General features: G+C 41.3%; 1 protein-coding gene across 7 annotated transcripts in view; it reads right to left on the bottom strand.

Annotated features, from left to right (window-relative positions):
* The window catches only part of RNF8 (ring finger protein 8), a 292,936-nt gene that overhangs the window by 235,184 nt on the left and 35,042 nt on the right, over positions 1 to 22,710 (bottom strand). For 5 of the 7 annotated variants that reach the window (XM_069236312.1, XM_069236309.1, XM_069236308.1 and 2 more), the window contains exons 4-5: positions 8,844 to 8,906; positions 4,165 to 4,254 (exon numbers count right to left, since the gene is read on the bottom strand). In XM_069236312.1, coding sequence (XP_069092413.1) covers positions 4,165 to 4,254; positions 8,844 to 8,906 — 153 coding nt within the window. The remainder of the gene's footprint in view (positions 1 to 4,164; positions 4,255 to 8,843; positions 8,907 to 22,710) is intronic. The other 2 variants (XM_069236310.1, XM_069236313.1) reach the window with 1 other exon arrangement.

Genomic DNA, 22,710 nt, shown 5'->3' with positions numbered 1-22,710 from the left:
CAGAGTTAGCATAACTTTCAAAGCGAGGCACTGGCATCAACTATAAAACATAATGAATAAAACTTCCATGGTTTAAATGGCAAGAATATTGCTGCAAGCTCCATACTTTTTCTCTTTAGTAAATGATTTTAATTAAGTTTTCTGCAAACAACTTCACAATGACATTCCTTTTGTTGTGATCAAAAACAGTGAGGACATCTATTTTCCATCTTCATTCTCTAAATCTCCTAAACAATGCCCGTCTCTGCTGATCTGAGCTGCCCTTGGACTTAGAGATCTCACTACGTTCTTTCTGCTTTCGAATCTGGGGCTTCCTATGATCCCCAACTAGACCACATTACTCTAAATCATTTATATGCAAAGGTTTAATAGGTTATCCACTTTAATACCTTCCTTTGAGACAGGTCAAATGTCCCTTGATACGGATAAACCTGTAGTCATACCATTACTTAAAATGTATAAAAACTAAAAAAAAGAAAATGTATATAAACAGCACACAGATCCAAAGGATACCTATGCCATCACCTAACAGTTTGTTGTTCACCTAATGTCATTAGAAGTTATACCTTTGCAGAATTAAGGGATCTGGTTGTCAACAAATAATTAGAGAATAGAACTATCAAGATGTAAACCAAAAAAAAAGACAACAAAAAAAAACCTGAGGGTTGCACAAACAAAAGCACAAATGTGATACATGGAAAGTGCACGTACAAATACAATGAAAAAATATACAACATTGTAAGGTGAGAACATACGGACAACGTATTCTTACTGCGCCTGGGAAATGTAATCCTACATGACTGGAAGAACAAACCTTGCTATACACAAAGTCGATAAAAAAAAATCATCTCTACATTGCCAGATTAAATTTGCAGTAATTCAACAGTGAAATGGTCCTACTGAAATGTCCTGCAGTTTTCGATATAGTAGATGATTCTATTCTTCTAACCTACCTTGCCTTTACCGGATTCGAAGGAGCCACTGCTCATTGTTTCTGATCCTTCTTTTGCTGGGTCTGGCTGCTCCAGAAACTTGTGTTTGACCTCATGGCCATAGGGTCAAATTACCATAGGTACACTCACCCTTTTATCTTTCTGAAGTCAAAAGAATGAGTACCACTGAGTTTGGTAAAATAAACACCAGTTACTCACTGCCAAGATGCCCCAAGGAGTGAATGTGCACTTTACAAATACACATGATATGCTATATTACTCCATTGAGGTTTTATTCTTAAACCCCTTCCGGCCTAAACTGTATACTATGTGATACAATATCCCTCAATCTGTCCAATCAGCTATCCTATGTAACACGCATGTATAATCTTTGCCTTGTCCGATTTCTTCTTTTGGTTCTTTACTCGTATGCTGATGATAATCTGACCCTTCTCTGACAATCATAGGTCCTCGCCCACATCCAGCAACTAAAATTAATGTTTGACTGCCATCAATCTGTGGATGAACAACAACTTTCTAAAACTCTGTGCTAGAACCAGATGCCGTCTTAGTCACAATCAACAATATTCCTCACAAATCTTTCTTATAGCCATCGAAAGTTGGTTCTCCTCCGATTCATGGAGGTGCTAAAGAACTGTGGCGTTGCGTCTGATAACAGTCTTACTTTGATTACTCAGATTAACAGGGTTGCTTCATCATGCTTTTCCCAACTAAGGGTTCTTAAAATTATCCTTCATATTCCTCTCTCCTGTTCACCGCATGCCTTGGCTGGTATTTTCAATCTACCAGCCCAAACATACCCAACTTACCTTTCCTGCTACCTTAGTGGCAAAACTTGAAAGAAAACAGAAACTCACTGCAAGGCTCATTTGTGGCCTCAAAAGCTTGAACTCAGTCACTAAGGCCAACGGACAACTCCTCTGTGACCCACTACCCCAAAGCCCAGTCTACTCTTTGGGTGGACTAGGCCACACTAGTTTTAGGTATTAAGGTGGTACGCTTTCCTTGAGGATTAACCCACTCTCAGTCTTCCCAACGGCTCTCACCAACCTAATAACAACTTACTTTTGTCTATTTCTAGATGTAGACACCCTTTCCTTAGATTTGGGCTGCCAATTAAATAACACTCTGCTGCTTACCATCTGGCACACAGCCAAGCACCTTAATTTTAGAAAAGTGGCTTAAACTATTATAAAGCTGTTTATTTCTGATCATGGTTCTCTATCTGATCTCTGTGATAATCCTAGCACCATTTTATTTTTGCATGGGGGAAAACAATATTGCGGCCAGTAACAAAACTTCAAGCAGATCCCAATAGCTCCCAACTGGGGAGAACATGGCCATGAGTATACAGATAAACATAGCAAAAAGCAGTTAAGAAAGATTTTTCTTCCAGTTTTTTAGGAGCCAAGCTCCGGGGTCAGGGGTTTTGGGGAGGTGGGGGGATGGGGGAGAGTTGAAGGCAGCCATTGGCCAGTCTGCAACATTTTTAGAAACAGAATGAGAACAACATGGAGGCAATTGTGTAACAATATTCAAGGGTCCTCCACGGAGCTCAGGGTTAAACAGCTGAAGGGTAACACAAAGGGTGCATCTGTCATAAAACAACCAAGTGCATCTGAGACAGGCCCCTTCCCCCGAGAGTTAAAGGGTGATTTCTCTACACTAGATTGTCATTCTGTAGGATCACCAATGTGTCGGGCGGGGGAATGTGGTGGAGAGCGACACGGAGTTCATCATGGAGGATGTGACTGACGACTACTCTTCAAACGAGGAGTCAGGAGTAGATCTGTGGAGGTGTTTCAATGGCAGCCTGGCCTTCTGCCTGTGCTTGGGCGTGTGGGGTAGGGTATGCACCGTGCGCCCACTGAGGGGCCGGGAGCTTTTAGAGCAGTTCCTCTGTTGCTGCCGCCCACCCTCGGTGTCGTGGGTGTTGGATATATTGTCTGGGCCGTGTGTTTTAGGTACCCAGGTCCGGGCGTCATTAGCGTCTGTGGTGTGGAGAAAAAAAAATAAGTTTGCTTGCCAGATATCACTTTCAAGAGGGCAGGAAATACAACGCATATTTCAAGGACAATTCCGGGAGCCTCTTTTTGACCGCCAGGAACGATACTTGGCATTGTTGAACCACTAAAGTGAAGACCAGGAAATCAGAGCCTCTGGATGCCCCCATTGCTATGGGTTGTCGTTCCCTGGTTTGTTGCAGGATGTCATCCCGGTAGCAGCAGTTCAAGTGTTTCCACCAACATCGGTCTTGGAGGAGCCTCGGGAGGCGGTGATCTAGCAGGCATGTGGTGCCTGTTCCACTACGTGTGATTTCCCTACCACCAATATAACTCTTGGTGAACTGGTCCTTCAAAATTAGTTCTTCATTGATCAGTGATTAGATCACTTAATGTGCCGGCAAAAGCCATGTGATTTGCTTTTTTTTTTTTTTGCAAATTAATGATAAATAGGGCGTTATGTGATGTATATTCCTGGACAGAGGGCTACTCAGATCCTTAAGGGCACACAACTTTACAACTAATATTTTGCTTCTTTTATGAAGTTCAAGAAAGCACAGTTTGGCAACACTGTCTCCTAAAACATAGCATAGTCTTAAAATGAAACCAAGCCATGAGGAACAATAATCACATGAGATGAGATGAAGCGCACAGCAGAAATGGGTTCGCGTTTTTAATTTGTGCCATCAACTTTTGATGGATCAAATCATTAAGGAAAAATGGGAAACACTTAATATACAAAGTCTGGAAACCAAGTAAATATTTAATGAAAACGAACCCTAGCGCTAACATTTCTTTAATTTACGGCGTAAGAGCAGTGTGAAATATTATAGAACAACAAATTATTAATATTGTTGTATAAACCTTCTCACCACAACAGACTTGAGTCCAATACTGGCTGCTCAGATCGCAAATCACAAGTCAGTTTTCATCTATGCTGCAGCTACATTTCCATTTGTCATGATGTGGCTATCTCCGTACATGCTCTTTACAACCGGACCCTGTTTCATGGCTTGTTGTATTTTTTGTGATGAGTAACCAAATCAGTTATATGCTAGCAGAGAGAGATCTTTAGAAGAAAAAAAAAATACACTGCCGAGATTGTGACTAATGGAGTCACAAACAGGAACAACAAAAGAGAAATGCATGGAAGAAACAGGGAACAGGTGGATGAAACCTGAGGAAGGGCAAATACATATATTTCATACCATGGTCGCCTGCAGCTCCTTGTTCTTGGCTTGAATGATCTGTTCAAAATCCTTCTTGCTGCGATTGAGTTCTTCCATCAGAAGGGTATGCTGTAATGAAGATTCAAACACAAGATTTCAGAACAATCAATCACCTGGTTTAATCTTCATGACTACATTACAGCAATCCAACACTCAACTGGATATTACCAACCATTCAAAGCCATGGCCAATTCCATTCAAGTGTAAAATCCCTCATTCTTTTTAAATAACAGATGTAAGATGAACATACAAAATGTAATCACAAGTTTAAAACATGTTTATTACAAATCCTTTGCAGCTTCTCTAAAAATGACATACAGCAATTATTTTCTTGGCTACAATCCTGCTTTTGGGTCCATGGTTACAATGTTAGAAAACACTGGGCACTCCAATATGCCCTGCGTCTTCAAAATATAAAGCCCCCACCCAAATGAACAAACATATTCTTTATCTTGTAGTCTAATAGTACACAAAGAATATTGGGAGGTGCAGACAAGTGTACAGAATTCTTTGAGCCAAACAGCTAGAAGAAAGCTAATTGGCTAAGACACCAACATTAAACTGTAAACACAGCTGATGAGTTAACTTTACAGTCTCCCTTTTAGTGTCCTATCGCACAGTGTTAAGCGTCTGCTTCTGGCCAGAAACGTAGGGCCTATGATGCCAAAACGTCAATCTATTCCCAAATAAATCAAGTGGTGAAGACTGCATTGTCTGCTTCTACCAGTAATATGTTCAGAACTAGGGCTTTGCAGGTTCAGAGAACCTGTTACTGTAAGTCTATGGATGCTGTACTACGGCAAATCTGTGAAGTTCCCTAGGAGAAGAACATAGCTGGTAGGGTGGTGAAGAAATCGAGAAAACCTGTCCATGTGTCCTGGACAGGAACGACCTGGACTGACTTCTAATCATCATAAATTAACTCATTGACAAAATTCTGCGTCATTTCTAATATGTGTGGAAAGCTCAAAATCAAGCATGCTTGGGAAACGTGACTAAGACCAGACCTTAAATCAGAATTATAGCTTCACTGGAATGACCAAAAAAGACTAATAGTGGTTTCATAAGAAAAAACAAATTAGATGGAAGACTCTTTCAGTCTATAGTGTAAAGGTGTGATAGTATGGGTTATTAAATCAAACCTTTTCATAAGAATGCCAGCACAGTGGTTGCTACAATATAGTTCCAGCTTCTTAAACTAGTGATTAGACCAAACACTGTAATGATTTATATCTGAAATGAAATCTAGCTTTTAATCCTTCTAGGAAATTCTGTGAACCATTCAGTTGTTTTACTAAGTGCCAAAGTGTCTCCTGTTCATATAGCAAGAGAGCTTAGTACCCAACTTAGTTTGTAATGTAGCCTGCAAAAACTGAAGTTTGCTTGATCTAAAATGTACTGCAAATTTCAATATGTGATGTTACTATATAGGCAGGATGGCATTTCATTGCTCATATATTGTGACAACTAAAGAACATCTATGCAGCACGCCAGTCACATCTGTGCCTATGCACTGCACCCTGTGATAGTAACAGAACTCACACCGATCTCTTATATTGAAACTTGTGGGGAAAAAAACTAATATGTATGCAGATTTCAGACGCCCCGATTATGCAATTCTCCAACATGTTGTCCAATGGCACTTCCCAAAATGAAGGCCCCCGTCAGGTCAACAATGGTTCTTTGAAGCAGTGCTGAGGTATCGATGAGCCACCAATACTTGTTAAACCCTTTCTTTTTTCAAACAAAAAGAATCATTACTTTAAACTGCAACCATAGAAACAAGTTAGGCACTGCAAGGCTATTTGTACATCACTATTAATCAGCAATGTGGAATTCCTATCCCCCGAGACATAGCGTTTGGGGTCAAGGGCAACAAGTTTTCATGTTTATTTTGCCCTTGGGACAAGCAGGCCCAACCCCCTGCAGCACAAACCCTTTTGCTGCCAGTTTACAGAGAAGGGAACTGTCTGCAGTTGAGGTAATATGAGTGTACATATCTTAATGCTGTTCAAACTTTTATTTATGGTTCATTAATGAAAAGCCATCATTATTAGGGTGAGCGCTGAAACAAACATTTTAAGGTCACACTGCACTACTGACAGTGGTGCCAGTAAAAGAAAAGAAAAAAGTGTACACACGTTTTGAAATGTTTAATAATATGAGGCTAAGTAAAATGCTCCCAGAATGCTCTCTGATTAAAGGCAAATGTTCGCAAAAGCTTGTAAGCAAGAGTGATGATTCTTTGCGTTCAAAATAAAAACATTTCACTACTATGAAAGTTTAGGTGCAATTTCTTTGAAGCGTCATTTAGTAAAATGAATTGATGCATGCTAGTATTTCCAAAAAATATTACTAAAGGAAAATCAGTGTAGCCATTTTCAACAAGTTCATGGGAAGCATGAAAATTAAAAAGCACTGGCAAAGCCAACCAATCAGACATTTTTTGTGAGTTTTTTGGTTTTGTCAATGAGTGTCTTGTTTTGACATAGTTTTTGTACCACTTTATTTTTGTGGGAGCTGCCAAGCTCGCACCATTGTAACAAACACTGGCAAAAAGAAGAAGAAAAAAAAAAAAAAGGTTTTGGTCCCAAAAAGCATACATTGCCACCAGTGGCGTGAAAAAAAAAAAAAAAAAAAAAAAAAAAAAAAAAATGCCCCGCCGTTTTCCCTCCAGGGGGCCGCCTCAGAACATTACCTGCCCTGAGTGAGTCTGGATAAAGGGCATCCATGTTCTTTGCAGGGGAGCTCCCTCCAGTTTTGTTACGCCACTGATTGCCACAGTAGGTCCCTGCACTGAACAAAACTACTTTGTGTGCCAATATGCTGCTTTTGGAAGAGCAGAATGCGATCACTCACAGTAAAGGCAGGCAATAGATCAAGAAATAAAAGTTTAATAAAAACAAAAGGTCTTTGTTAACGTCAGACCTAATTAGGGACCCAATTCTTCAAGAAAGTCACAAAAGTGCATACATGGTATATGTCTTTGAATTAGCAGCTTTTGTGAATTCACAAGAACTTACAGAAGTAGAGCAGAAAATTGTACTCCCAGGAAATATTTGTGAACTTTATTTTAGCACGAGCAAATAGCCATGTGTAGATTTGCTCATGTGAAAATATATTGAGCGTTTACAAGTTCAGTTTCCCTCCAACCATTATTTTCCAAACCCTGGGAGAATTTCTACTTCTGCCATTGTCAGGAGTAAATCTCCATCCTTTCTACCTTTCTCATTATGGGAAAAGATTAGAGAAGAGCTGGTGAAAATCCTCAAAACATGCAAGTTAGTAGATTTGCAGACTCAAAGGCATTCCAACCCTGGAGCTATTGCTTACTGTTTCCCCCGGCCCCAGTATGTAGACCTCTGGAAAGGTGGCAATATAAGGAAATTGCCATAGTAGGGATTGAAATTGCAAGTATTCAAGCTCTACTATAGTAGTGGCCCTCGCATAATCAGAGAGACTATTATCAGAGCTTTAACATAAGGAGATTGCTGCCATTATTGGTCGCCGTCCTACATAGCACCAAAGGGACGAGTAAATTTTTTTACAGGACATGTAGGTTTAAGAAGCAACCTGTCCCATGGACAAGTAGATATTTTAATAAATTCCACACCCCTGTTAATACTGTAGTACTGACCCATGCACTCTGCTGTATGAGTTGCACTGCACATTGTGCGTGAGTGACGCTTTCTCAAGATCCAATTAGAACGTCAAGCGGGCTTCCCTCTGCACGATCAGTAAATGCCCTACCTTTAGAACAAGTGATCTGCCTGTGAGGAGACGTCCTTGTTCAAGTCATGTCTGAGAGAGTTAGCCACTACTGCTTGTGAAGTGAGGAATCTTATTACAATGAAGGATATATTCAATCACTCTTCTTGGCAAAATAATTCAGGGGCACCTCACAACTACACATCTTTTTTTCCAGCACAGAGAGGTTAGCAGGAAGTTATTCCAGGACAGTAGTACTCAGTTTATCTTCAAATGACCCTTCAGATCCAAACTCACTCGTCTTCAGTACCAGGTTGTCAGCAGGATACGTACATAGTTACAACTACTCAGTTATTACATACCCTCTAAATCCACTTTTTTATAATGATATCAAACACTAAGCTGGAATTCTAGTCTCTGACCTCAAGGGAAGCTTGAAATACTAGTACAAAGTAAACAACACACATTCCCTCCATTCTTTTTTTATGGGAAATTCTCAACTTTGAAAAACTGATGTCAATCTTTCAATGCGGTTTTAGGTTTGGCAGGAAAGTTAGTTTTTACTTTCAGATTCACTTCCCCATGATGTACCTCCACTTAATTTGTCACAAGCAGCAAACCTCCTCGATACCTCCCTCCACCTTCCCGTCTCCACTTTTCGTTTAATTTCAAGCAGCTACATCTTTTGTTTTCGACTTCTGGGAATTTTCCCTTTCTGCACCTTTTTTTTTTTTTTAAAAAGGATTCAACAGGGATGACTTATTCATGCTCATTTACAGGAGACTGAGAAAATGTTTCCGTTTCACTTTCTGCATTTCCTAACACAATTCTATAGTTTGCAAAAATGAACATCACTTGAAAGCTGAAAAAAAAGGCAGACCTAGCTTTATTTTCCCACTCGTTTTTAATGTGCCAGAATTTGCAGAAACACTGGTGTTAACTTCTCTTACCTCCTGCAGAGCTTGCGCAAGCTGGTCCTTCAAGCTGTCATCTCCCTCTGAACTACTACCACCCTAGAGATAAAAAGATAATTTTTTATATGATATTGCTTCTGGGCATTGCTGACATGATTTCAGTCTCACCGATTCCTGTCTGCATCAAAATAATATAGATATACTTCTACAAAACCATGATGCACTTCGAGGTCAAAAGAAAAACATACAAATGACTTTCCTGTAATAAAATGTTTGCAGCTTCGTGGTGTGTGTTATTATAATATGTAAGGAATGGATAGTAATTTATTTTTATAAATATTCCAGAGTTAGGCATTCGCACAGTGATAAAAAATTAAGCACGCACACTGATGATGAGCAACACAACCATCACTTTCATAAACATCCTAAGAGCTGGCAACAACCCGAAGAAAGAAAAAAAAAAAAAAAAAAACACTGAATTGAAAGTGAACATCTACCTCCCAAAACAGAAAGTCTACCACGCCCCCATGAAGGTCTGCTCTTATAATGCATAGTCAGGTTCTCCCTCCAGCTGGGTGAGCTGTTTAGATAGTTCAATTATGCTGTCAACGGCCCAATTCTAGAACTTGGAATGGTTTGCTGAACAACTAAATCAAGGAGATTTTCTTTAGTAATTTTACACAGAACACTGCAGATGTGCGGTCCATCAAATCTGAAACTGCACATTCTGTACTTGGTGAAGGAAGGACCATAGACCCAAATTTATGACCTTCATTCCCAAAACAGTAATCTAATCCTCTCTGCTTTGGGCCAGCGTCAGTTAGACATATCACTCAAATGCAGTGCCAGTCCAGGGCTCGAAAAATCTACTCGACCACTTGCTATGGCGAGTTTGTTTTGAGAGGTCAAGCTATTTTTAGATCCTACTCACCCCTACTGGCAAGTGGACAATAAACAGATGTTCTGTTCAGTCAAAAACTGAATTAGCGGTTAAGATGCCTTTAAATCTTATTCTTTTTTCTTTCTTTGCGTGTTCAGAGACAGAGGTCAAAAGTCAGTTTGTCTTCTTGCAATGCAAATACTTTTTCTTGTGACTGCAGAGTTCCATGATTTTGTAAGATGAACTGTCTGACCTAAGTGAAATGAAAGCCTGTTGGTAGCAGGTTTTTCCAAACACACATTTATATAACTAAGTCAACTTTACATACATTTAAAAATATATTTCAGTAGCTGTGAAAGACCATTTTTTGTATTTCTGTGTGATGAAAAAATATTTTAATAGGATGAAAAAAAGTCAGAACACTTTACTTGGTGATGTGCAAATGATAAATCTTTTCTGAAACAATTTTCACAGATTATCGTTAATACACTAAATAGTTTTATCAGTAAAGCTGCAAGTTAGTGGGAAGGTTTTTGGACATTTCTTGGAAATTTACTGTCTGTAAATGACAGTGCGCTACCACATCATGCTTTAGTAATATATTTATTAAAAGTGAGTGTTTAAACATAAACTGAGAAACATTCCTGCCCTGATGGCAAATCTATTAGTAAACTAAGAGGCAAGTCATGCATGGATCATGTGTACCCTATATGTGGGCTAGATTTATTATACATAGAGCAAACTTTAGTGTATTCAAACAAAAGAAAATTTTTTTTTTTTTTTTTTTTTACAGCAGAAATGCTGAACTCACATATTTGAAGGTGCACTCATGTGAGAATGAAGGAAAGGCGACTGTAAAATACAATATCTCTCTAGCATCACACAAGTTGAGACCAGTGTCTGGGTCAAGTACATTAGTTAGGTTGAGTAGATTATTCAAGCTACTCGACCTGCAGGTCTAGTAACATTTTTATGATTTCTCGAGGCCTGCAGTCCAGGAGACACCCCTCAGTTAAGAGGATACATACTCCTTGAGGCAGAAGCCTGAATGACTGTTGAATCATAAAAGTGCATGGGGTGGGATTAAACAGGACGGCCTTTGGACACCACAATGATGATTCGATTTCTCCTGAGGCATACATGAAGCAACCAAATCTTCAGGCACGCAATGGGTAGCAGATAAATTAGTCCAAGAAGGTGTCATTCAGCTCTGGCTGTATCGCAGGGAGAGGTCACAAACCTCACCTCTATCTGATCTACATGCACTACCTGTTCTGGTGAGAGAAGGTGTGTTCTAGGTTATCAAAAATTGCCCCATGAACTGAAGGCACAGGCAAGAGCACGATGTGACGTTTTAACACACAGAGAGAAAACCCCAATTTGTGCAATTGCTTGACTGCACATGAAAGGTTGCAAGATCACATCCCTGGAGAAGGAACTAGTTAAGAACCAGTCTTCTAGGTGAGGTCACAAAAAATGGCCTTGAGTTGAAGATGAGTAAAAACAGCTATCAGTTTTCCGAACACCATCCGAACTGGCAACTCCTCAAAGGGGTGGAAAACCTATACCTTTCAGCTTGAACTTCTCATATTTTTGTAAGGCTTTGCAGCTGAAAAATGAAAACACAAAAATAAATAAATAAATGCAATAAAAACAGAGCAGCAGTGCAGGTTTCTCTCAATCACTCGACTCAGGTGATACATGGCCAGCAGAAGACAGTTTACCTCAGACAAGGCAGAAACAGCCAAAAGTAGAGATGGGCAAACTTCTCTCAAGGAGACAAGTGCAACAGGGGGAGCAGCAGTGCAAAGCACAGAGCCTTTCTCTGGGGCTGGTCACAGCTGGGGCTTCCATTAGTTACAAGAGCCTTTGTAAAACTAATGTGAATACTACTTGACCAGCTACAGGAAGTGGCATCAGCCCCACTTCATGTTTTTGAGTTCGAATCACCTGTGCGAGTTCTGTGAGGTTCACCCCCTTTCTCAGTCAGCCTGTACGCCATTTGTGACAGTGTTTCCCCATTCACAGAGGTCGCCATTGGCTTTTATAAGACCAGTGTTTCTATTACCAGCTCAGTCCCACGCCTTGTGAGGAGCTTCTTAGACAATGTCATGTCACACACAGTAGCAGGAAGAATGCAATCTCTTCATGCCAGCGCAGTGCACATACTTTTAAGGGCACCTGCTGTCAGGTACTGCTCCTGGGTGCTGAAACACGGTGGGGGGGGAATCGCAGGTTTCAGAAAAGTAGGACATCACTGTCAACCCTACATGTGGGGACATTACAGGTGAGCACAATGCTCCTAAACAGGATAGATTACTCTGCCTGCACTTCTGGCCAGTATCCTGCAGGGCTGGCAACCCCCGCTTCCACCCCGGCACAGGCTCTTCCTAGGACGATACCCCACGGGAGCTGTGCCACGGTTCATCTACATTGTGAATGGGGCTTTTACAGCTCGCCCAAAGGCTTCCCATTTGCTGGCACCATCATTGCTCCATTTTTCGTTAACCCCATAGACAAGGGCAAGCATACGTCATGACTCTTCCGGGGTTCAGCCCTCCCCTAAAACATCAGCAGAAGTCATTTTTTTTTTTTTAAATGGGTGACCGGTGAGCGCGGTTATGAATATCACCAAAGTTTATTATTATTATTTTTTTTTAATCGTGTGCTGCGGTGGGGCTCCTGTTTGCCCCAAGGCTGTGCCCACAAGGGATGCAGACACCGCTTCCACCTCCTGTGCCAGCTGCGACATGAAGCCTCTAGCACTGCCTCCTCCCATCGTCCCACCACTGCGCCTTTTGGTGTATGAAGCTTGTTAAATTAGGTTGTGTTTTATAAACATGCAGTATCTAGAATAAACCAGAGATTTTTTTGCCTGGGCTCTGCTGAGATGCTAATCTGCAGCTTCATATGCTAAGTGACTTGGATCACTGGTCAAAGACTCGTTGTGTGAAGTCGATACTGCAGAAAGGTAGGGCTGACGAACACGAACTGTTCCCATAGAGAGATTTTTCAAGGACAGGCATTAGGCGAATATGAGAGGAGGTAGAGAGTGAGCACATCTGATAAGGAAGGCAGTGCTCGAGTTCCGTGCTCTCTGGCTGGTAAATGCCTGACCTCTCTGCTGAGACGGAAACACAGCACAACCATACTTACATTTAAGGTATAGCAACATTCAGTAAATATAGCAACCTTGATGAGAAATGCCGGTGCCGCCTTTCAATTAACTTTATCTGCGTTTACACTTGTCTAACAAATGGGAAGCTACCTCTTCTTGACGGTTTATTGGTGTATCAACGCAGTGGTGCTACGCTTGGGGCTAACGTTGTTGTGGGCTACGTTTTATTCTAATTGTGGCAAAAGAATCTGATTTATGCTGAGGCTTTTCACACTTGTTTAACAAGCCCGCGTCAGACTTCATAGTCTAGCATGTCCTCCTTTGTTTTTACTTGCTCAAGTGTTAGTAAGTTACAGCTTTTGTAGCAGTCTACAGGAATTCAGTCTCTTCATGGCCATTTGAATTGCACTTTGACAGAGGACCAGTAAAAATACTGATTGGCAATATCTCTTTTCGTGGCCTCAGACTGGTCTTTGGAAGTTTGTAACCTGCCAAGATGATTAGATACTAAGCCCCTCATGACGAGTCTGGCAGTCACTTGACCATCAGACTCGCGATGGCAGTTGGACCGACGCCAATGCTGCGGCCTGAGCTCCACATTTTGACCACGGTGGTCGTGCTGTAGTCTGAACACCAGGATTAGTTTTTCCAGTGGTCTGGCAGCTATGGCAGTCCTAATCCGCCAGAGCAGCGCTGCCCTGGGGATTACGACCCTGCAATTCCTATGCACTTGTAATGAGCAGCGCAGGGGCCCCCTGGCTAGCACCCTGCATCTTACAGCATTGCCACTGGCTTGATCACGAGCAGGAGACAATGCTGTAAGGTGCTTCCGGCTAGGCCAGCGGGAGGAAAATTAGGTTTCGACCCACCGATCTAGTGGGAAACTCGTAATGGGTCAGAATGGAAGGTGCTACTGTGGTGGCAACCTCCCCGTCGGAAGTTCGGCAGAAGGGAAAAACCGTCCGCCAAACTCTTAATGAGGCCCTGAATGATAAGTAGCCCACGTTTTTTATTTGCTAACACAATTTCTCAGTGAGTTAATGTGTTTCTACAGAACTATGTGTGTCATTTCACGACTTCAAGTACAAATCTTAGTCAGGTGGCTTAGCCTCCCTGCGGTCCACGGCATGAGTACCCTTGCATTAGGAAATAGGTTCACTCATTTACCTAATCACAAGTAGACCATTCAGTTTATGGTGTGCACATCTAAATTGGAGGCCGCCCACCAAACTCTTTGGGTCGGAAGACTGCCACTCCGGTCTTCCGCAGCTGGTCCTATTACGAGTTTCCCGCTGGGCCCAGCGTAATCGAGCCGGCTGAAATGTTGCAGTGCTATTGGTGCAACAGCACCCGTTGTGCTTTTCACTGTCTGTAAATGAGGCAGTGAAAAGCGCGACAAGGCTGTCCATTAGGGCCCCTGCATGTCAAGTGCATGGGCAGTGCAGGGGCAGTGCAGGGGCCCCCATAGGCCCCCGTCTCCACCAGCCTTTGCATGGAGGTGGAAATGCCATGCAAAAGCTGGTGGACACAGGAGTCGTAATCCCTAGGGCAGCGCTGCCGGCAGTCCGACTGTGGCAATTTTGCCACAATCGTAATGCGGAGGTCGAACGTCCAGTTGGGCACGGTCCAACTGCAACCGCGACTCATAATGAGGGCCTGAGTGTTTTAAAATGACAAAATGCATGGTAGCGGTTTATATTTTTCTAGGATTTCTATTTAGTATTCTTAGTTGCAGATATTTTATAATCGAGGACTCTATTTGTCAGCTACTTTTAAAGTTTTCAAAAACCGATGCTACAGTTTACAAAATGTTCTCATAAGGGGATGAACTGTGATTGTGCTGGCTGGTGTGGTTGAAGCAGAGTTCTTTTTTGTGTGGTTTACACTGAAAAAATATTTTATTTATACAGTACAAGACCTACGCTGCCAGCTATAGGCCTTCAAGGATTTGTCTAGAGGCATACGGTGGGAAAGCTTTGTCCCGGTTAATGAATCCTTAAAAAATAAAAAGTCAGAAGACAGTCATTTATATTTGCTCTTCTAGAGTGCTGGGCACAGCTGGGGCTCTATTATAGCATTTGATGGGAGTTTTGGGGCTTGGATGAATTGCAGCTAGCATAACAGTCCAAGCACTGCACCTCTGCAGGGCTGCTGCTAGCAAGGACTCAAAGCACAGTTCTAGAAGCTAAAAGTATCATCAGACAAACTGTTAGATATCGTCTGTCAGCTGGTGTCTAAATGCTGAATTTTTGACTGTGAAAGAGATGAGACACTGGGAGATTAATAATCTCACCTTTTCTGGACCACACAACTCAGAACTCAACTCAGTGTTGGCCCACTTAACCCAATCCTCGTGTCTCCACCATCCTTTAGTGCAGCTTGACTGTACTCTGTATATCTCAGGTCGGTCTTCAGCCTACACAATCCATTCGATGGATAACACTTCCCCACAGCACAAAGCAGTTGTTGTGGAACCTAGCAGTATCTTAGCCATCTCAATATCTGTTTTGGGGGGCTCATCAAAACGAAACACTGCGTGGTGTTAAGCCCTGGTATTATTTGGGAGAAAAAGATGTTCTAGTTGCTCTTGTTTACTTTTTGGTTGAAACAGTGCACAAACTTGAAGTAACCAGACAGATCAGTAATGCTCTTTTCGCTATACAAATAAAAAAGGTCAATAAAACTTGCATTTTAAACACAGGGGGTAGGGAACAGTTTTAAATCGACTACTCCAAGTGCTAAATCTCCTATCCTCTCCCACCTAAACAAGCATTGGCAAAGCCAATAGGTCTCAGCAATCTGAGCATTATAGATATTGGCAATGTTAATGCATTTGTGTATATTAATGAAAAAGAGCCCCAGAGCAGTACACAAATACATTTATATTGCTCTTGGATTGCCGAGACCTACTGGCATTGTCAATGCTTGTCTTTAACCTAATGCGCCAAGAAATAGAGTGTGAGCAGCAGGCATAAGCCACATGAAAGCTCTGTTCATTTTAAGATCGAGGGTCCAACAAGACTTCGGGCTGAGCCAGGTATCTGCCTGGTACACTTCTACAATGCACCTCATATCTCCGCCACACCCATAAGTCCCCCCACCCAACCTTGCATAGATAATTTCTCTTGGCAGAGAGGTTTCTACCAATTGCTTTTATTTTTGTTCAATAATGAGCTTTTTGTGTTGCTACTAATTTTAAAATCCTGCCCCCTCTTGAAGTGATCCCACTCAGCTTACTGTTACACTAGATCAGGGGTCTCCAACCTTTTCTGTAATCAGAGCTACTTATTCTCGATAAAAATCACCCTGAGCTACTATTATTAGCATCAGTCCAGATTACATTAGTGGGCACTCAATCAATCCATCAAAAAAATGTATAAAGCGCGCTACTCACCCGTGAGGGTCTCAAGGCGCTGGGGGGAGGTGGGGGGGGGGGGGGGGGCGGCAGGAGGGTCACTGTTCGAACAACCATGTTTTGACGTTCCTTCTGAAGAGCTGGAGGCATTAGGTTTTTTTTGGAGGTTGGTGGGGATGGAGTTCCAGGTTTTGGGGGAGAGGTAGGAGAAGGACCTGCCTCCTGTGGTGGTGCGTTGGATGCGAGGGACTGTGGCTAGGACGAGGTCGGCTGATCGGAGGTTGCGTGTCGAAGTTCACTCTTTCGTTGAGGTAGGTTGGGCCGGTGTTGTGGAGGGATTTGTGTGCGTGGATGAGGATCTTGAAAGTGATTCTCTTGTCTATGGGGAGCCAGTGAAAGGATTTGAGGTGTGGTGAGATTCGTTCGTGGCGGGGGAGGCCAAGGACTAGGCGTGCAGCTTTGTTCTGGATTCTCTGGAGTTTGTGTTTGAGTTTGAGTGTGGTGCCGGCGTAGAGGGCGTTACCGTAGTCTGGTCTGCTGCTGATGAGTGCATGGGTGACTGTCTTCCTGGTCTCTGGGAGAATCCATTTGAAGCATTTTTTTTTTTTTTTTTTTTAAGAGTGCGGAGTGTGTGGAAGCAGGAGGAGGTTAGAGCATTGATTTGCTGTGTCATGGAGAGGGAGGGGTCCAGGATGATGCAGAGATTGCGTGCATGGTTTGCGGGGGTGGGTGCAGGTTCTAGGGCGGTGGGCCACCAGGAGTCGTCCCATATGGTTTTGTTGGGGCCGAAGATGATGATCTCGGTTTTGTTAGAGTTGAGCTTGAGGTGGTTAGTTGTCATCCAGTTGGCAGTGTTGAGGAGAGCTGCGTGTAGGTTGGTTTTGGCAGTGGTGGGGTTGCGGGTGAGGGAGAGGATGAGTTGGGTGTCATCTGCGTAGAAGAGGATAGTGATTCTGTGTGATCGGAGGATCATCCAAGATTACCAGCAGTAATCACCTCGGGTAGCGGAAGGTTGCAGGTTCTAATGTTGAAAAGGCTTTGTCAATTAGAAATGCCTCTACATGGGTAATGCATAACAACTGCAGCTAAAATGCCATTGGCACCAAAGAAATAATGAGCCAAGAGCCCCTAAATGCCTCAAAATTCATAACTCAAATATTAGCTTTAAATATAATTTGCAAATTCAACCATTTTTGTTAAAACAGCATAATGTCTGTAAATACACATTTTCATCTTACTTAAACGCTTTTCAAATTTAGTATACATATATAATTTCATTCAATCAAAAGCTTCTACTTTAATATGTTGGGCTGCACACAGAAGAGCTACTCACAGGCAGATGGCGAGCTACTAGTAGCTCATCAGCTACTCGTTGGAGAAGGCTTGGTTATAAAGGTTGGAGGCAAAGGTCCCTAGTTTCGAATTCTGACAGTGTATATGTTTTGGAAGTAGGTGCCACAAGATGTTGGTTGAGCAAACCTACTAAGGTGCTCTTCTTGTCTTTTGATGCTGCCAAATGTGAGGCATTTTTGTGGTTGCTGTGTGATACCTTTGCAATGAGAAAAAAAAAAAAAAAAACACAACATATACAACACGGCTCCCAGGCATCTGGATATCCCTCATAAGTCAAGAGCTTTTAAACTTCTGAAGTTCAAGAGGTAAACTAACAAATCAACCAAAGCTGCAACGTTATGGTTTGGTGACAGAGCACAGGAAAATTCCTACCCCAGAAGACTAATATCTTTGGCGTTCTTGTGCTTTGTGTGCATCGTCTTCTTGCAACCCCCCCAGATCTGGGAGCTAGATGTTCTAAAACTAGCACTCGTTTGTATGGATTTTCTTTTGAAAAAATTGTCAAAGCCGTTTCTAACATAAATAATAGTTGTGCTCAGGGACTGGATGGTGTTCCTGCCTGCTTTGTTAAAACAGCACCCTATTAATAGGCAGATATCCTGAAGCTGCTGTTTGATCTTTGTTTAAAGACAGCAACAGTGCCCCAGTCTTGGCAAGATAATAACCTCATTTCCCTTCATATAATTTAAAAAAAAAAAAAAAAAAAAGGAATCTCAACCTCCCTTTAAACTATCTACTCATCGCATTATTGGATGTGATTTGGAAGATTTGCGCCAGATGTTTGTTAAATCATCTAGACTCGTGAGTGGAGTCTGCTGAGTTATTGCCTATTGAGCAGTCAGGCTTTCGGAAAGGGTGTTCCACCATGGATAATATTTTGTGCTTGTACATAACTGGCCAAAGGTATCCGAGATTGCGTAAAATTAGGATTATGTGGCATTTGTTGACTTTAGCAGTGCTTTCGACTATGTTGATTGCTCCATTCTTTGGCATATACATGCGACATTAGGTATACCTTCCAAATTATCGTCTCCTCTGATCTCTCCTCATTGTGCTAATTAGTCAAGAGACCTCCTGGGCTCAGGAAATTAATTTCCAGGTAAAATGCCATTTGACAATGGCCTTAAGCAATGTTTCATTTTAGCTCCTTTGTTATTTTCTTTATATCTGTCTGATTTTCCTGCTATTTTAAAGCGGGGTTACTGATCCTCCCAAGTTTGGATCAAGGAAGTTTCTATCCTATTATATGTGGACGATTTAATATTATTGCCTCTTACACCCATTGGCTAAAAGAAACAATTGGACATTTTAGCTTACTTTTCTCTTCACGTCATCTTATGGTAAATGACAGGAAAACTAAAGTTATGATAATGGGCGCCAGAGGTTTTAAGTCTCATACATCATGTTTCTTACCAATGGAAAAAAAATAGGTGGTAAAAGAATATACATATCTAGGTGTAACCATCTTAAATAATTTGTCTTGGATCATACTTAATACCATCTAAGCCGTTAAATCAAAGTCAACAGGAATTGGCCTTTAACAGTTTTAACGCACAAGAAAGGAGGGACAATTATTCACTGGTAACGGTGTACATCGCTAGTGTGGTTCCTGTTGCTTTATTTGAAATAGAATAAGGTTGTTTTCTTCATTTATTTCTATCTCTAATATTGAATCTGTTTTATGGAAGCGTTACCTTGGTGTAAGTTCCTCCAGCTCTATCAAAATGATAAGTCTTGAACTAGGCTTGATGGGTATTATCTTCCGTGCCTACTACCAAATAATTCAACCTTTTTATCAATTATTCAGGGGTCCCGAAAATTCACTGAAAAAAGTAATTTGACAGGAACTTGCTAGGGGCAATGAAAATATATACACCTAAGAACTGTATATTCCTATTGCCTACAGCAGCTGGCTATACAAAATGCTAGTGTTATTCTGCCAATCAATTAGCACCTTCAAGTAGCGCCTTAAAGTGTCACTTAAAAAAAAGCAGGTTAAAAATCAAAGTTTCCAGCTTGATCAGCAACATTGTTCAAAAATAAAATGATTACAGCTTGGATGTAGGTTTGCGCAACGTTTTAGGATGCAAGTCTATCTAAAGGCGAACCCATGTCCTCTTGTGTGTAGATTTTATCTGAAATTTAGAATTAATCAGACCTCGTTGGGTGAAAACTTGTTGATTAAGAAGGATGAGGTTTCCTATCATCCATGCTGTCAATATTGTGGAGCTGACAATCAGGATTTGAATCATGTACTTTTTTCTGTCCTGGCCACTTTTATTTCCAAAACGTTTTGTTGCATTCTGTATTTTCAAGTAAACACACACCCGCTGGATATTTGTTATTGCGTAATGAGGTTTTTTGAGAGCTTTCATGTTATAAATTGAGCCATTTATGTTTATTATTAAGTATTTTGTTTGTTCTCATTCTGTTTTATATGATCTTAACCATAAGTATTTTTAACTAATTTCTCATGTCTATTTATTATTGATTGTTGTGGTTTTAAGTGTCATCTGTGGATGCATTTTAACATTTGAATAAAGTGACTAACAGCTATTACCCTTATAGATGGCAATAAGATGATGTGTGGTAGAAGCATCGGACAAATAATATTCCTGGAATAACAGCTAGATTTTAAACCGGTGACAGAGTTTAGTTTGTGTGGTTTGATACATTTTGACATATACTGTGTAGCGTGGTAGGACAACCCAAGTTTACCTTACATTTTGACATATAGTGTGTACCATGGTAGGACAGTCTAGCTTAACTGTGCTGTGATCCTAATAGCTCAAACTAGTGCTGCTAGCATGCTAGGAAAACCACAGCACATTGCATACTGGTCATACAATAGCCTTCCAAACCATCAACACTGACCTATTGGCCGTGGATCATTTGTGGACATTAGATTGTTTGGAGGTTACTGGGGCATACGGGGTTAAAGTTCGATGAAGCTTATGAGCATGCTGGAAATGTACACTTTTACATATCACCACATAGCTGGTGCAAAGTAATCTATATAGGTTTAGTGATCTACCATCAGTTCTGGAATCTTTATCCCCACCACCAGCAGAAGTTGGCTTACTTATCATTAGCCACAACTGCCGGTATCAAATTATTAAAATAAACAGTTTACCTTCATTTACATATTTGTTTTGTTTGACTCTAATCAGGCTTTCAATTAAGCATACATTTGTAATACATTCTGGTGGGCAGGAGGGGGAAGAGGCGGCTAACCGAAACACAAGACTCTCCAGGCAATAACATGGGTCTAGAGCAAAATATGTAAGGATTTCACAATTCTAAACTGGCCTGCCAGTATGCTGGTTTGCAAACATCGGGTTTTGCTGGCAGTCATAGGTGATAGCATAGTCAATAAGTGCTAGTCTCCAAAGGTTTAAGCTAGGACTTAAAGTCTGTTGTTAGGAGATCTTTACTATTCAAAACAGAGTTTGTTTAAATACATTCAGATGTGCTAGGTGTACATTCAGATGCTCTAGGTGTACATACGGGGATGCTGGGCTTTGCCCCTAAAGCTGGTTCACTGCATCCTTTAAACGTACACAACTACGCTGCATTTCAATATGCATCTCAAAGTTTCTAGAAGTCACCTGGTATGCACTGGTGACAAATGGTCAAGTGACAAGTCACACAGATTTAATGACCAGGTCATGCCCTAATATGCGTGGAAAAGTTATCTTTTCTGCAGGGTCACCCCAGGTTTTTCACCTTTTGCTGAACCCTATATTTTTGGTGATTGTAGAACTCTTTGGACTTTACCACGACTAACCAATGATTAATTGCATGTGACCCCACCCACCCCAGTTTAAACATAATTAAATTGCATTACACCTGATTGGCAGATTTAACTTACATGCAAGTCCCTAGTATATAGTACAAAAGGTTCCCATCACCTTTAAGTTAAATGACATCAGTGGACTGCAGCACCCATTGGGCAATCCACTGCAGTGGCAGAGCAACCATGACTGCAGATCTACCCTTCGTAGCGTGGCTGTTGCAATTTTAAACTGCAAATTAGACTCGTCAAAATAACCCCTTTTGACAGGTTAAAACCTTCCTTCTAATAAAGTCGGCCTTGAGGGAGGGTGCAAGGTATTTAAAAGTAAGACATGTAGGATGTAATGTTAAACATGTCCTTACAGAGAAAACCCTTCACAAGCTATTTTCACTGTAGCAAAGCTGGCTGTTGTACAGGAAAACATTGGGTTACTTTATTACATTTATTATTGCCAATTTCAATTAAGAAACAACTTAAACATAATTAAACAACTATTTAAAAGTTAACTAAAAATCAAAATGAAGGTGAAGTTGGATTTTGATACATATTAAGGAAAATACACTCTTAGAAAGTCACCTTCTTCCAGCCTAAAGCCTCTGGAGGCCCGACTGCACGTATTCTCCCACTTTTGCCAATCAGTAATCATTCTATGCACATTTGTAAAGGCCTTTCATAAGCAGTGCCTTATGTGCTATGCATAGGGCTTTGAATTTAACCGTCTGATTTACAGGTAGCCAATGGAGAGTTACCAAGGTCTACTAGGCTGAATTGTGTCTGGGTACATTGTGCGGGCTATGGCATTCTGCACAACTTGGAGTTTCTTTGGTACGTATAGTGAGTTCCCATAGTCCAGATGGTAAAAAAATATTGTATGGACCACAAGCCTTCTGGAAAGGGGGGTTGGGGGGCAGATGAAGGAGTTTACGCAGCATACTGAGAATGCCATAACCGCTGGCCGAAAGTTTAGTTGCCTGGACGTCAATGGACACAGATTTGTTATCATATGTATGTGGAAAGTCCAATACAAGCCCTTAAAGATAGAGTGGGTGAATATATGAGGGCAGTGAAATCAGGAGATGCCAAATATCCATGTGCCCAGGGACCCCAGAAGTGGTAATAGGGAATTGTCTCTTAGAAGATGTGAGGCAATGTGGACCATGAAACTACAGACTGTGGAACATGGACTGAATATAGATCAGGAATTGCAATACTTCTTGGGAGATTAGATCACTGATGACAGTGATTGTATATGTTGTATGACACATGTGCTGTTGCCTCTCCATCAAGATTAGAGTAATATTAGCTAAATGGATTGTAATAGTTTACAATAGACCAGGATGCAATTATATTCAAACTATATCATTATGAGGTGACTCGTTTATTGGACATCTGCATTTTTTG

The sequence above is a fragment of the Pleurodeles waltl genome, chromosome 5 (genome assembly GCF_031143425.1).
Source record: "Pleurodeles waltl isolate 20211129_DDA chromosome 5, aPleWal1.hap1.20221129, whole genome shotgun sequence".
Taxonomy (NCBI): Eukaryota; Metazoa; Chordata; class Amphibia; order Caudata; family Salamandridae; genus Pleurodeles; species Pleurodeles waltl.
Note: the sequence above shows the minus strand (reverse complement) of the source record. Positions and strands in the feature narration are given on the sequence as shown.